Consider the following 15,838-nt stretch of genomic DNA (forward strand, 5'->3'; position numbering starts at 1 on the left):
TGATTTTTTTGTCTCAGAGACAGTGAGAGAGAGACACAGAGAAGGCAAAACGAGAGATGAACAGAAAGGGGGGTTGGGGGGGGGTTGCAGTAAAAAATTGTCAGTTCTAATGGCCACGGCCGTAGTGTTGCGTTCTCTCTGACAGATGGATCATGAATATGGTCTAGACACTGTGTGTCTGGGTGAGTCAGAGGGCCCTGGTACGAGAGAGGGGTCTTTACGTATCCCCACCCCCACCCCCACAGCACACACTCTGTCAGTGGGAGAGAATGAGAGTGTTTTGCAGGCAGAACATAAATGTTAGTTATCATGTGCTCATCAGGCAGTTGCACTAAATATCAGTGGGCATTTTTTTGTGTCTATTTAAGAGCTAAAAGGTGGGATAGTTCACCCAAAAATGTACATTCTGTCATCATTTACTAACCCTCATGATGTTCCAAACCTGTATGGCTCTTTTCTTCTGCAGAAAACAAAAGGGAATGTTAGGTAGAATTTTAGCCTCCATCACTATTACCTCTCATTTTATGGAAAAACATACAATGAATGTGAACGGTGAATGAAGCATTCTGCCTCATATCTCCTTTTTGTGTTATACAGGTTTGGAATTACATAATGGGCTCTATTATTGTGACCGTGCAAAGCACAGCACTATGACCGTTCGCTACGTACATACGCACTTAAAATAAATATAGTGAAACATCAAATTAAGTCAAAGTTTTATGGACTTAAAACTTAAAAATGCATGAAATTTGTGTTAAACTGTCTATAGGTCATGGCTTATTTTTCAATTATTATTATTATGTTTATTTGTATTTATGATCTCATTTGTATTGGTATTTTTCCACCTGTTGTCAGTGTGATTTTTAAGTCATTTTAAAAGGGGCCAGTGGAAGTGATGATGTTTTTTAACATTTTAAAGAGCAACATGCAGGTTGGACACCCCTATATAGCATAGTGTATGTTGATGATAAAACAACTAGATTTTCTTAACTGGAGTAATATATATTTAGCCATTAACGATATTTTGAGATAAGTTGTGATAAGATAACTTCCGCGTCTATAAAGCACTAACCGGAAGTGACGATGGGCGAGGGAGTCTGGTCAAGTTCAAGCTCAGGTTACAATGGATGCGAATGAAGAAACCGAGTTCTCCGGTGTGGACGAACATGCCTATGATGGCCCACAGGCCTATAATTATGAGCAAATTAAGAGTTAAAATAATTAAAAGTAAGACTTACTCTGCTAAGTCGTCGTTTTCGTTGCACAGAAAGTCTGCTAACGTTAGCACTTTGTCCTCCAGTCCAGCCCGCGCCAAAATCCGGTGTACACTTTGACGGTGGACTTGATTCCATCGAGTGCACCGAGGAACAGCATCAGTAATCAGCCTCACGTGGTCCTTACTCCGAAATCCCATCCGAGACTCCAACAAATCTCCAGGTCGATAATTCTCGGAGTGAAATGTGCGCCACAAGCGACCGAGTGTGTGGTAACAGACGCGGCAGTGAAGTCTGCTCTCTTCACCTGCACAAAACGCACTCAAGACCGAAAAGCCTTGTTTTTCTAGAAGGAAAATGATGGACACGATGTCCTGACAGGCTGGAATTCATGCAACCAGCACAAACACAATAATTTACCATTATGGCTTCTCTAAAACTCGATCTAAAACTTTCTGTCTCTCACTACTGCTCTAACTACATCAACACCCAACAATGAGAGAGCTGACCGCGAGCTCTTTTGTTTGCCTCGCACTACGTCATATGACGCGTTGATAGCGGGAAAGGCGTATTCCAGAGCCTAGCACATTTTCATCAAAATCTCTACATCAAATGAGATTTCATTAGTAATTTCTACATATGTGTTTTTAAAAGACCTCTGCAGACAATATAAAGTATTAATTCAGTTATAAATTCAACCTGCATGTTGCTCTTTAATTTGCAAGTGTAATTTGAATTTAGAAATATTTTTGATTTATTTTTTTGTGTTTCAATAATAAAAATACATTTAATTTAAGCAAGTAAAGACACCGAGTACCACACCTAGAATCACAAGTTTGAATCCAGGTTGTGCTGAGTGACTCATTCAGGCTTCCTAAGCAACCATTGGCCCGGTTGCTAGGGTGAGCTGAGTCACTTTGGGCACCTAGGCATAGCAATAATTTTGGGGGGGGGGGCAAAGCCTACCCCAACACCCCCCTAGATCTGGCCCTGTTCACAGCCCTAATTATAACATTATATGTTGTTTAAGTAACAAATAATGCAACAGATCTACATTCTATTTACATGTTCCAACAGTACTAAAAAAACGTAATAATGCTTAATAATAATAATAATAATGTATAAAAATTATGTTTCAAATCACAGTAAATGTTTCAAGGGCGAAATAGTTTCACATTAGTAAATGTACATCGCTCTGTCCCCTTTTAAAATGAAAAAGTAGTTCATCGCAACAACAGAGCCAAGTAATTTTGTCCTTGTCAAATAATGACATGATATGTAATAATATTACGTACAATGTCTTATCACCCATGCTTGTCTTATGAAACTGGACCTAGTTATTTGATGGCCAATTTGTCTTGAATTTGCAATAGAAATATCTCATTAGTGGGCTTGGCACTACATTTAGTTGCAAGCGGGGCAGATTAAAGGAATAGTTCACCCAAAAATTATTATTCGATCATCACACGTATGCCATCTCAAACTCGTATGAATTCTTTTTCCTCTGTGGAACAAAAACAAAGATATTTTGATGGAGATAAGATATGAACATATCCATACAATGCAATTTAATGGGGTTCAAAATTTTAAAGCTCCAAAAAGCACATAAAGGCAGCATGAAAGTAATCCATATGACTCCAGTGGTTTAATCCATGTCTTCTGAAGGACTATGATCATTTTGTGTGAGAAGCGCACCAAAATGTAACTCCTTATTCACTATATCTTGCCATCTGGAGTCTCCTTGCCACAATTATGATTTGAAGCTCGATTACCCTTCTGACTTGATACATAACGATAATGTAATTATTATAAATAAATTCCCGAATTCAACAAACAAACAAAATTCTACGTACACCCCTAGATTCATCTGGCCCCTCACTGATAAATTTACCTAGAGCTACTGCTCTGTGTCAAAACTGAACTATTTTAAACCAGACACTGTGTCATCAAAACACAGTGCTCATGGCGCAAGACACTGAAAGTGCAGTGAGAATGACCAAAGACATCCATCAGACACATGTTTAAATAGACGAACAATTACAAAATAGCTCAGACTAAACAATGCAAGACGCATCCTGTGTGAACTGTCGCTGAATGTTGAGGAGAGAATGTCTAGCCAATTTTCCATAAATTCTATGTGTGATTATCATGCACAATTCTGTATCTGTGATTATCTCTAACAAATTATACTATAGGGAACTGTGGGAGGTGAAAATAGCCTGACAGTGCAGTACATTGAAACACAAAAGGAATGAAAGCATCGAGTCTGTCTGTGGAGTGTATTGAAAAGCACTGTCACTGTTTTCAGCTGGTTCTGTCTGTCCGCCAGACACACAAACAAACACACACATCCTGACCTGTGCTGCCTGCTGAGAGCAACCGAGAGCCTTTTGTGCTTAATAAAGAAAAATCCAAACATATAAGATGATTGGCAAAGACAAAACCCAGGGGTACCATTTTTGGCATTTGAAGCAAGCCTTTTAATGTTGTGGGAGTTAAAAGAAAATGCTGCTAAGTTGATAACATGTTTTTTTTTGTGCTGATGTTACATTCACTAGCATTCAAGATATCAGCCTGTTGTTTGTCAGTCCAGTGGAGTCGGCGGCCCTTGAATATTTCTCTGCTCCCTCCCTCTGGCAGTTGTGCGCAGGGTGTATTTATGTGTTTTGGGAAGGAAATGAGTGTGTCGGTGGTGAAGTGCACACTATACGCCTCTCTCTTGCTCTCTGCAGCAAATACTAAAACAGATTGCACCGGCAACAGGAGCGCCGGCAGACTGCAGATGTTTGAGTTTTAAGTCTCAAAGGCACAGATTGTAGATTTAGCATGTAACTATTTGGAAATTATCAAATCTTGAAGAGGACGGATAGCAAAGAACAATTTCCCTGCTGAAAAAACAAAAGAGCATCGTAAAGGAATGTTCCAAGTTTAATACAAGTTATGCTCAGTCAACAGCCTTTGTGGCATAATGCTAATAACTACACAAATGAATTTTGACTCCTTCCTTGTTTATAATAAAACAAGAAAAATAACAGTTACAGTGAGGCACTTACAGTGGAATTGAATGGGGCCATTCAGTAAATGCTAAAATGCACATTGTTTCAGAAGTATAGCCACAAGACGTAAAATAATATACATATGTGCTTATATGATTTGAGTGTAATTGATTATTTAGAGCAACATCTGGCGATACTGACCGCTTGGTGGTTCTGCATTTTTATGCTACCTTGTAATTAATTACACAACTTTGAAAGAAATTTAGATAATAACCTTATTCTCCATGTCTTTATATATATATATATATATATATATATATATATATATATATATATATATATATATATATATATATATAATGTTTAAGACTAACTGGTCACATTTATAAACAAAACACTAAAACAAAAAGCACACTACAAGATTAACTCACATGAACTGAATTCTGAATAGCCTCCTGTCAGGCTCACATTAAATTGGTAAGATTTATTATTATTTTATGTTTTTAACTCACAGTAACTGGATTCTACATTTTTCTCCATATATCTTGTCATTGTAGTCTCAAGGAATGATCATGATTTCAAGCTTGATTACACTTCATAGTGCATGACACGCACAGGTCACTAGGAAGTGTAATCGAGCTTGAAATGATCAGCAGAGGTCAATAATTATAGTGAAAAATGTATATTATAGTCATAGTTATATTTTGTTCTTTTCTCGCCCAAAGCCGATTGGATCGCTTCAGAAGCCATGGATTAAAACACTGGAGTCCTATGGATTACATTCATGCTACCTTTATGTGCTTTTTATTTGGAGCTTCAAAGTTTGGATCCCATTTACTTGCATTGTATGTATTGTAGTTTATCAAATGTGTTTATTTATGTGATGTGTTCTAGAATTGTTCCTCTCAAACATTCCAATCAGTTTAAATCAAGGGATTCAATTCACCAAAACAGAGAGGAAACAAACTCGCTCCGAGTGTGTGTCCTGGTCTGAGGCCTGAATCATGTACTTGTGGAAGTTGCTAAAAGCCAGACGAGACAGTCAGACCTGGGCATGTGTTTCCCATTGGTGGATTGTGTGTGGTTTAACTTACCACAAGTGTCCTACACCGAGCAAGAAAAATCAGGTGGAACCTACAGAGACGAAAGACTGTGTGTTCTTCTAAAAAGAACTCTTGTTTGTGGTGTTTATTTTCTGTATTCTCCAAGTTTAAGGGATGTTTCAGCCACCAAATGTTATATGCGTCTGTGTGTGTGATCTCCTGTGATTCTGCTGTACACATCAGACTTTAGTTGCAGAGTTGAGATCTTTAGTTTCCCTGTCTGTTTAGCCTCTGCTGTTGTAGCAAGTTTTATCAGATTTTGTCTTGTTCTGAATCTGTTTGTTTTTTTTTTGGTGGGATCTTAGGGGAAAAGGAGAATGAAAATGGTAATGCCGCACTTGCACTATATTCACCTGTACTGTATATAGTACCAATACCAGTAAAATTTTACGTTGCCAAAGATTAAATGGGTGAAAAAAAATCCCACAGACTTGCAATGAATGAGGGACCAGAACCAGAATATATAACTTGGGGTGGGCTCGTTACGGCCTTGCAACCACTCAGAACATCCTTGCAACTGCCAAGCAAACTATTCGACAACCACTCCCATTTCATTTTCTTCAGAACGTGTAAAAATCTTGTTCTTTTTATTCTTAACACTCATGCATTAAAGACTCCCCTGAGCTACAGTTGAGTTCTTCTCTACAGTTTGTAAAAGAATTAAATTAGGTGCTATGAAGCTCCAAGTGGAGCCAAAGCTCAACAGCAACAGTCTAAGTTCAAGAGCAGCTCCTCAACAGAAGTTGTAGAAAGTGTGTGTGTGCATGAGAGTGAGTGGTTTAGTGTAGCGTGAGAAGTCAATAGTCTAAGTCTGTTAGTGTGGTTAATGAAAACCGCCCCCTCAGGGTGATCCCTTCATGTAAACACTTCATCACACCAGCAGTGAGAGACTGCATTAGCTCCCAGGGGCACGACTGCTCCCCGCCCAAGACTTTACAGCCTATCAATATCTCTCTAAACACAAGCACTAGGAGTGGGAATCAGCAGGGACCTGATGATATTATATCCATATCTTGGTTGCGATACGATCATGTTGCGATTCTTTAGTGCATTACAATTTCAAAACATATATATATATATATATATATATATATATATATATATATATATATATATATATATTGTGACACATGTGGTTTCCTCTGGATGCTCCGATTTCCCCGAAAGTCCAAAAAGACATGCAGGTTAAGTTAATTGGAGATGCTAAATTGCTTGTAGGTGTGAGTGAGACTGTGTCGGTGTGTGTTGCCCTGTGATGGACTGGTGTTTCCCTGTCTTTGGCCCAAGACAGCTGGAATAGGCTCCACCACTACCCATGACCCTATATGACAAGTGAAGATGGATGGATAGATGTTTAATAGTGGAATTCTTGGTGAAGAACCACACTACCCATGATCCTGAGGGGGCAAATCCACCAATCAGAGAACTGCGGCAAACGAAGCGCAGCAAAAGAGCTCTGCAGCGACCAGCATGAAGTTTATTTTTTCTCATTGTCCTTCATCGAAAATTACAATGAAAGCACTGCAGTATTACAATCCATAATAAAATGACCCATTAGTGTTGCTAACACGATCTAATGAACTTCCGCACTAAGAGAGCTACCTGGCTAACTATCGTCCAATAAAATATCTTCTCTGTAGATCAAGAAATACTCCATCTCTTTGTTGGTTTTAAATCCTTTCAGATCTCGGTATTGTCGCCACCTCTGAAAAAGCCAAGCCGATGTTGATTCGTGTTTTATTATTACGGGCTCTTTCACATCCCTTTTTGCTTGCAGACTCTCCTCGGTTCTCGGTTTCTTTATTTTGAAAACAGGTGATTCCCCAGACTGTTGCTCATTTGTTGTGGCTACAAGCTTTCAGCTTCAAACTACTACCACACCTATCACCGCGCACATACATATGCTGTAGTAGCTCCGGACCTTCTTTTCTTTATTTACGGACATGATGAAACACGCATGGATGAATGACGGATGTAATTTCCTGCCAAATCCGTCCTGACAGCTCTAAAATATAAATCATTATTATTGGCTTACCATAGTGAAACAGGGCATGGCAAATACATTGTTTTGAAGACTGATTGTTGGTGTACTTTATAAAATCTTACATAGTTTTGCTTTAACAAGGATTACATTAGTCAGTGGTCATTAGTCAGCCCTAATCAATACTGTTTCCTATTCATGTGTAGAAGTTGTTCAATGTGTGTGTTGGTGTGTACTTTTTCAACTTTCGGTCTAAGAACCACTCGGTTAGACAGGACAGTCTAACCACAACCACTAACCACAGTTAGTTTTGTTTTCACGTGCCATTTAGGGGCAGATTTATCTGAAATAGTGGGTAGCAAAATAATAGACTTGCATGGGATTTTATTTATTTATTTTTTCAGAAAATGACATAGAAATTAGCAGGAAATGTGTGTAGATATTACAATCAAAATTTCTGTCCCACCAACAGTATTAAGTAATGATTGTTTCTAGGACTATTGATTTAGTGCGATTAATTGTATAAAAAAATGACATGCTAAAAAAGTGTGCAATTAATCATTAACCCTATTAAGGAATATCTCAACCATCGGTGCATTTCAAGCTGGAAGTACCAGGTGTTTTCAGCAAGGGGCAGTGAGTGAAACTCCAGCTGTATAGAAAACACACAGCTGTACAGAACAAACCACACACAGGCTTACTTGACACTAGCAACAGCATACGATGAGGATGCGTTCTTCAAACACGGCTGGACAGAGCACAATTCCAAATACAGGAACCTCGAGACATGTTTTTCTAAGTTTCAAACTATGTTTAACTTGACACAGCGACCTGAAACTGCTGCCAAACAACCAAAGTGAGATGCTCCAAAAGCATCCATCTGACATGTGTGTACATTGACGCATCCTTCCTGTACATGATCGAAAATGTCAAAATGACTTGAGATAGTTCATTACCTGATTTGCATAAATATTTTAATGAATCAGGCTCTAAAACAATGCAGTACAAATAAACCACACCATCAGCGGCCACAATTCATTCTTCGTGAATTCCCCACTTGATGTCAATGAAAGGTCCTCACAAGATGATGTGTACAAGGTTGTGTTTGTGTGCGTGTAAGCAATTTTCCTTCAGCTACATTCATTTTTCTTATTCTCATCATATTGTCCAGACAGATTGTACAATATATCAGTCTAAACAAGAAGTTCCTGCCTGTTTCCCTGAAAATGAGGCACATGTACTTTATACGAACACAACAGACACGGTGTGGCGGATGTTCTAATTGTGAGATGTTGATCTGTGCTGATGTGATCTCTGACGGCACTGTGATTTAGACTTCCATCTGAGCAATCACAGGTGCTGTAACAGAGCCAGACGGATGTGTCTGTTTCTTAGCCGTTAGGTGCTTGGCCTCTGGGAACAGACAGTATGAGTCATCCCTACAGATACTGACGAGTATGTGGTGTGAGCTGATATTGTAAGAAGGCTTGATTAATGTTCGGTAACTATGAAATCATGTGCAAATGACTGCAGCTTGCGTTTCATTTTCTTTTTAGCTGCTGTAGATGTGTTTTGGGCAATCTGATCACGAGGACATCGCTAACCGTTTTGGGGAGTATTTAACTAAAAGAAACGATGCTACTACCTTAACTACATTTTTCAGTAGCGTGATAGTAACTATTATCACAGTAGTGTAGCTTTTCCAGTAACAAACTAAAAATGTTCCATTAAGAAGCGCTGTATTTTCATGAAATGCTACTGTGCATTCAGAAAGTATTCAGACCTCCTTCATTTTTTTCACATTTTGTTATGTTGCTGCCTTATGCTAAAATGCTTTAAAAAAAAAATGCACATGAATCTACACTCCATACCCCATAATGACAAAGGACATTTTTGGAAATCTTTGCAAATGTATTAGAAAGAAAAAACTGAAATATCACATTGACATAAGTATTCAGACCCTTAACTCAGTACTTAGTTGAAGCACCTTTGGCAGTGATTAGAGTTTCAAGTCTTTTTGGGAATGATGCGACAAGCTTTGCACACCTGGATTTCGGGATTTTCTGTCAATCTTCTTTTCAGATCCTCTCAAGAGAAATGGGATGCACCTGAGCTAAATTTCACTTATGTCAATATGATATTTCAGTTTTTTTCTTTTGAATAATTTTGATCAAAAATCAGTTTTTTGCATTGAGTGTAGATTGATGTGAAAAAAAAGAAGATAATTTAAAGCATTTTAGCATAAAGCTGCAATATAACAAAATGTGAAAAAAATTAAGGGGTCTGAATATTTTCTGAATGCACTGTGCATTTATCATAGCAATTTACTTAATAAATTTACCGTAGAGCTGGGAAAACAAAATCACTTAAATGAACTGGTTCTTTCTGATAGTTCATGTAAATCAGGAGTATTTACTAAATTATTTGCGAGCCATACAATTGCTTGCAATTTCTGATTGTGGGATGAAATTAATGTACACGTTCTGTTATGTGCTCACACACCATGAAAAAACACTAAACGTTCTGTCTTTTCGACAAATTTGCGATTTCATTAAGTCAGTCAATCGTGCGGCTTTGATGGATACCATACCGATATCTCAGAGGTCAAAATCTGCAGGTTCCAGATAGTTTTGAATGGTTTTCCCCTCAATATACAGTAAGTGCTACTTTTACTGTCACCACCACGTTTGTAATATAGTTTTTCCACATTAATGTGAAATGATTACAAATTAAATAATAAATGTTCTCTGGTGTGCCAAACCCTCTACGGTCTGTAGATATTGTTATTACTGGATTGTGCATTTAAATTCACAGTTTTGACCAAGTGTGTGGTCACACTACTTTTTCTCTCTGTCTGATTTAGAACAGGCAGAGCTGTAGATCTAACGTCCCTTAGATCAAAATAACCATTATTTGTTCTTCCAATCAAAATTTTTGCTGCAAAAAAATATATTACAACTGTAACTAATACATTTTGACAAGTGTTAACTGTATCTGCATTAATACATTGCAGTATAGTAAACCAATTACTACCTTTTTTTATTGGATGGAAAGAAAGAAAGAATGAATGAATGAACGAACAAACGAACACCTTAGCAACTGCATAGCCATGCCCTGGCCACCACCCACAACGCTCTAGCACCACTCACATTTTCTTTAGAACATTTATAAAATCTAGTTTTATTTTGCTGTCCATCTTTGTCTTAGTGGCCTTTGTTTACATTACAGTGTAAAGTGTACCATGTTTTAGGACACAAAGTTCAATTATTCCAATACTCCAAAAAGAGGTTGTCATAAACTGTGCTCATCTGTCTGAACTTACTGTGACCTGCTTGTAAGGGAAACTAGTCTCAATTCAGATTTCATCTTATCATTGTAAATATACTCACACATGCCGTGGGTACGGAAAGTATTCAGACTCCCTTAAATTTTTCACTCTGTTATATTGCAGCCATTTGCTGAAATCATTTAAGTTCATTTTTTTTCCTCATTATTGTACACACAGCACCCCATATTGACAGAAAAACACAGAATTGTTGACATTTTTGCACATTTATTAAAAAAGAAAAACTGAAATATCACATGGTCCTAAGTATTCAGACCCTTTGTTCAGTATTTAGTAGAAGCACCCTTTTGATCTAATACAGCCATGAGTCTTTTTGGGAAAGATGCAACAAGTTTTTCACATCTGGATTTGGGTGTCCTCTGCCATTCCTCCTTGCAGATCCTCTCCAGTTCTGTCAGGTTGGATGGTAAACGTTGGTGGACAGCCATTTTCAGGTCTCTCCAGAGATGCTCAATTGGGTTTAAGTCAGGGCTCTGGCTGGGCCATTCAAGAACAGTGACGGAGTTGTTGTGAAGCCACTCCTTCGTTATTTTAGCGGTGTGCTTAGGGTCATTGTCTTGTTGGAAGGTGAACCTTCGGCCCAGTCTGAGGTCCAGAGCACTCTGGAGAAGGTTTTCAGTCCAGGATATCCCTGTACTTGGCCGCATTCATCTTTCCCTCGATTGCAACCAGTCAGCCCTGTCCCTGCAGCTGAAAAACACCCCCACAGCATGATGCTGCCACCACCATGCTTCACTGTTGAGACTGTATTGGACAGGTGATGAGCAGTGCCTGGTTTTCTCCACACATACCGCTTAGAATTAAGGCCAAAAGTTCTATCTTGGTCTCATCAGACCAGAGAATCTTATTTATCACCATCTTGGAGTCCTTCAGGTGTTTTTTAGCAAACTCCATGCGGGCTTTCATGTGTCTTGCACTGAGGAGAGGCTTCCGTCGGGCCACTCTGCCATAAAGCCCGACTGGTGGATGGCTGCAGTGATGGTTGACTTACTACAACTTTCTCCCATCTCCCGACTGCATCTCTGGAGCTCAGCCACAGTGATCTTTGGGTTCTTCTTTACCTCTCTCACCAAGGCTCTTCTCCCCGATAGCTCAGTTTGGCGGACGGCCAGCTCTAGGAAGGGTTCTGGTCAGTCCCAAACGTCTTCCATTTAAGGACTATGGAGGCCACTGTGCTCTTATGAACCTTAAGGGCAGCAGAATTTTTTTTTTAACCTTGGCCAGATCTGTGCCTTGCCACAATTCTGTCTCTGAGCTCTTCAGGCAGTTCCTTTGACCTCATGATTCTCATTTGCTCTGACATGCACTGTGAGCTGTAAGGTCTTATATAGACAGGTGTGTGGCTTTCCTAATCAAGTCCAATCAGTATAATCAAACACAGCTGGACTCAAGTGAAGGTGTAGAACCATCTCAAGGATGATCAGAAGAAATGGACAGCACCTGAGTTAAATATATGAGTGTCACAGCAAAGGGTCTGAATACTTAGGGCCATGTGATATTTCAGTTTTTCTTTTTTAATAAATGTGCAAAAATGTCAACAATTCTGTGTTTTTCTGTCAATATGGGGTGCTGTGTGTACAATAATGAGGGAAAAAAAATAACTTAAATGATTTTAGCAAATGGCTGCAATATAACAAAGAGTGAAAAATGTAAGGGGGTCTGAATACTTTCCGTACCCACTGCATATGTTACCGCAACTCGGTCTGGAAAACTTCAAATCATTACACCATCAGTGAGAGGTCATAGAGATAGTAGACCACCAACACAGGTCATCCTTCTGGACATTTAAAGCACAACAGTGGCGCTGTGTCGCCAGACATCACCAGAGGGCGCTAAAGTGAAGTCTGCGTCTCCAGTTCAACTGCAGACATAACAAGGCTAATTTGACCTCTTAAGGCAAAAATATTAGTTCTTTAACCCACAGCAGTTTAATGGAGTAAACGCAATTGAATTAAGCCACAATTGAATTAAGCCACATGGCCTTTGTTTTTGAGACATAAACATTGCTTTGTTTTGTCTTCTCTTATAAAAAGTGTCAATAGTGGCCAGTTTTGTTTAGCGTGAATCTCTCAAGAACATGTCCAGGTCACATTTCAAACCCAAAATGTTTAAATGATTTTTGAAAAAAAATTGGATCACAGTATTTTTTCTTTAATGTATTACAGAAAAGGGAATCATCATTAAGTAATAATAGGAATTAGCAAATAAATAAATAAACAAACAAAATACTCTAAAGTAATATATATATATATATATATATATATATATATGCATTAAAGTGATGAGAATTTGGGTTCAAATGTTCCACTAACATTTGACAATCAGAAAGTGTCCAAATACCTTTTGTCTTCATTTTGAACTATTTTTAATAAAAGAATCTGTGATGCATTATTTATTTTGAAATTGTGTGGGTTTGTGTTGGTAGGACATGCGGTATTTAGTTTTATTTGTTCAAATCTGAAAAAAGGACAAAAATTTAAATTCTCTCATCATTTATTCACTCTCATTCCATCCCAGATGTGTGACTTTCTTTCTTATGCAGAACACAAAAAAGGATTTTTAGAAGAATGTTTCAGCTCCTTACAATGTTGGTGGTTTAATCAATATCTTCAGAGGCAACATGATAAGTGTGGGTGTGAAACGGATACATTTTAAGTCCTTTTTTACTATAAATCTCCACTTTCACATTATTTCACAGTTTAAAAGTGAAAGTGGAGATTTATAGTAAAAAAGGACTTTAAAATATATCTGTTTCACACCCACACTTATCATGTTGCCTCTGAAGACATTGATTAAACCACTGGAGTTTTATGGATTACGTTTATGATGCCTTTATTTGCTTTTTGGAGCTTCAAAGGTCTTTTTATTTTGTTCATTTATTTGTTTTACTGAGCGGAGATATTCTTCTGAAAATCTTTGTGTTTGTTCTGCAGAAGAAATAAAGTCAAACACATCTGGGATGGCATGAGGGTGTATGAGTCAATGTTGTGAGAATTGACATTGTTGGCTGAACTATCCCTTTAAATCAAGTCCTAAAAACTTTACAGCAACACTGGTCACAATTCACTATTGGCCACTAATGACACTATTTCTAAGAAAATTCAAAATAAAAAAATATTAATATTATTTTATAAGCCTAACAAACATATATTGTTGAAATGATTTGCTTAAAGTCTATATTTCTTGAAGATAAATGCCACTTGCTTTGATATTTTCTTATAAAATGGAATGGCGTTCATTCACTTACACAGTGTGACTTTAACTGTCCAAATAATTGTAAGTGTTCCAAATACATTTTGGTGCCACAGTGTTTCAAAAACTCAGTTTACTTCAGTTTGCCCACTCAGCTGGACATTCCCCCACACCAAAGTATCCCGGATATATTTATAGACCCCAGACAGTTTGGGTAAGAAGGGGGTTGTCTGACACATCTGCTGAATATCTGCTAGACTGTGGGGTCAGCCCAAGGTTAAAGCCTCTTCATTGCCTGCCTTGGTTGGTGGTGGCTGGCACTAATGAGAGTGTGTGTGTGTGTGTGTGTGTGTGTGTGTAATTCTATACACACACAGTCCCAGTGAGTGTAGAGCAGCCTCTCTCTCTCTCTCTCTCTCTCTCTCTCTCTCTCTCTCTCTCTCTCTCTCTCTCTCTCACCACCACCGCCATTGTCAGCGCCCCGCCGCTCCTGTCTGTCTGGAGCTGCTCCCCACTCGGAGGAGGAGGAGGGAGTCGCAGGAGGCGGAGGAGGTGGAGTCTGATCCTGAGACCGTCACAGAAAGCCATTCTTCTGAATGAACGCGATAGGAATAGACTGTCAGGATGCGGGGAACATATTTACCGTAGCCGAGCAGCAGTAAATGCGTCGGGAGGCGAGCGGGCATGGCATGAGACGCGAGTGAACCGAGAGGCCGACACTGACAGCGGACTCCTGCTGTGGAGGTGTTCCTCAGTTCATCTGAGGGCCGCGGACGGCGGCTCTCTTGCCCCCCGTCCCGTTTCTTCCCCGAGCCCCCATGCGAAACATCACGGTCCCGGACAGCAGCTCCAGAAACAACAACGCCAACTCCAATGACCTATGCTCCTGCAACTGCACCCTATCCCAGCCACAGGGAATGGATATATGTAAGTAGGGCGGGCTTGATGTGAATGGCACGCGAATGCGAAATATTTCGAATCAAATGGAACGTTTGAATGTGCGACAGTTTTCTACGGACCCTGGTTAGAATGTTGCAGTTTCAGATTCAAACGTTCGATTACACTCGCTCCGTATCCGAAATGTATCAAATGGAACTGTAGCAGTTTTGAAATCTTTACGCTTTATTAGTATGAGCGCGAGCTGCGCGCACATTTCAAACCGGCGCAATTCAGCGATTCATCTGAAGGTTTTTTTTTTTTTTTTTTTAATTGTGAGGTTGAATTACTCTATTATTTGACTATAACGGTCAGTATTTCACTGGCACATCAATCGAATTTGGCTGTGGCGTATTAAACTATTCATTCAGCCCCCCCAAAATGCGACGTGTATGTCTGAATCACGTTTTTGAACAGTCTCAGCGATTGAAATATTAATACAAGTGTGTGCTGATGATGACTCGGGCGTCTGGGAGTGTTATGAACAGAACTCAGTGCATCAGTTATTGAAAATGGCTTGTGTTTCTGTGGGGGCTACGCACATATTCCTTTAACTCTATCACTTCTAATGTGTTTCCACACACATACACCTTTATACTTGACTAGACCCACTTATTCCATGTAACATGTATTCTTGTTACATGTGAACTACATGCACGTAATATGTAATGTTCCTACAATTGGTAATATATTACATGGACACTGTATTGTAAAGTGCTAGCAAAGATCTCTATGCTGCTGGTGTTATTACTAGGAATTGGTCCACTGCGGTCTGAAGCGGGCAGTCGGTCAACCCTTCCCCCACTTCAGTCCAGACAGTCTAACTCAAGTTCGGCTGAGATTCTGTGATGTCTGAATCCACAGAGGACAAACGGGCCCGTTAAATTCAGCACTGGCTATTTCTGCCTCAAATGGGATGAATTAAAGAAAACGCTTCATTTAACAGAATTGGCCCTCTTCTTATAGGCCCCTGGTAGACAGCCGTGATGTCGTAGCCCAGAAACTTTTCATCTGCTCATGAACTTGAATTAGTTTGTGTTCTGTTAGATGTATGACGCATGTGTAATGTC

The 15,838-nt window shown here is 39.1% G+C and overlaps 1 protein-coding gene across 4 annotated transcripts in view; it reads left to right on the forward strand.

Moving 5' to 3' along the window:
* LOC127650743 (low-density lipoprotein receptor class A domain-containing protein 4-like) overlaps positions 1-15,838 on the forward strand; it is a 138,036-nt gene that overhangs the window by 83,957 nt on the left and 38,241 nt on the right. The window contains exon 1 of one of the 4 annotated variants that reach the window (XM_052136357.1): positions 14,380-14,759. The exons of the other annotated variants lie outside the window; for them this stretch is intronic. Within the exon in view, the coding sequence (XP_051992317.1) occupies positions 14,651-14,759 (109 nt within the window). The 5' untranslated portion in view covers positions 14,380-14,650. Of the gene's footprint in view, positions 1-14,379; positions 14,760-15,838 lie in introns of those variants that run through there. 4 annotated transcript variants of the gene reach the window in all.

This window comes from Xyrauchen texanus, chromosome 10 (assembly GCF_025860055.1).
Source record: "Xyrauchen texanus isolate HMW12.3.18 chromosome 10, RBS_HiC_50CHRs, whole genome shotgun sequence".
NCBI classification, from domain to species: Eukaryota; Metazoa; Chordata; class Actinopteri; order Cypriniformes; family Catostomidae; genus Xyrauchen; species Xyrauchen texanus.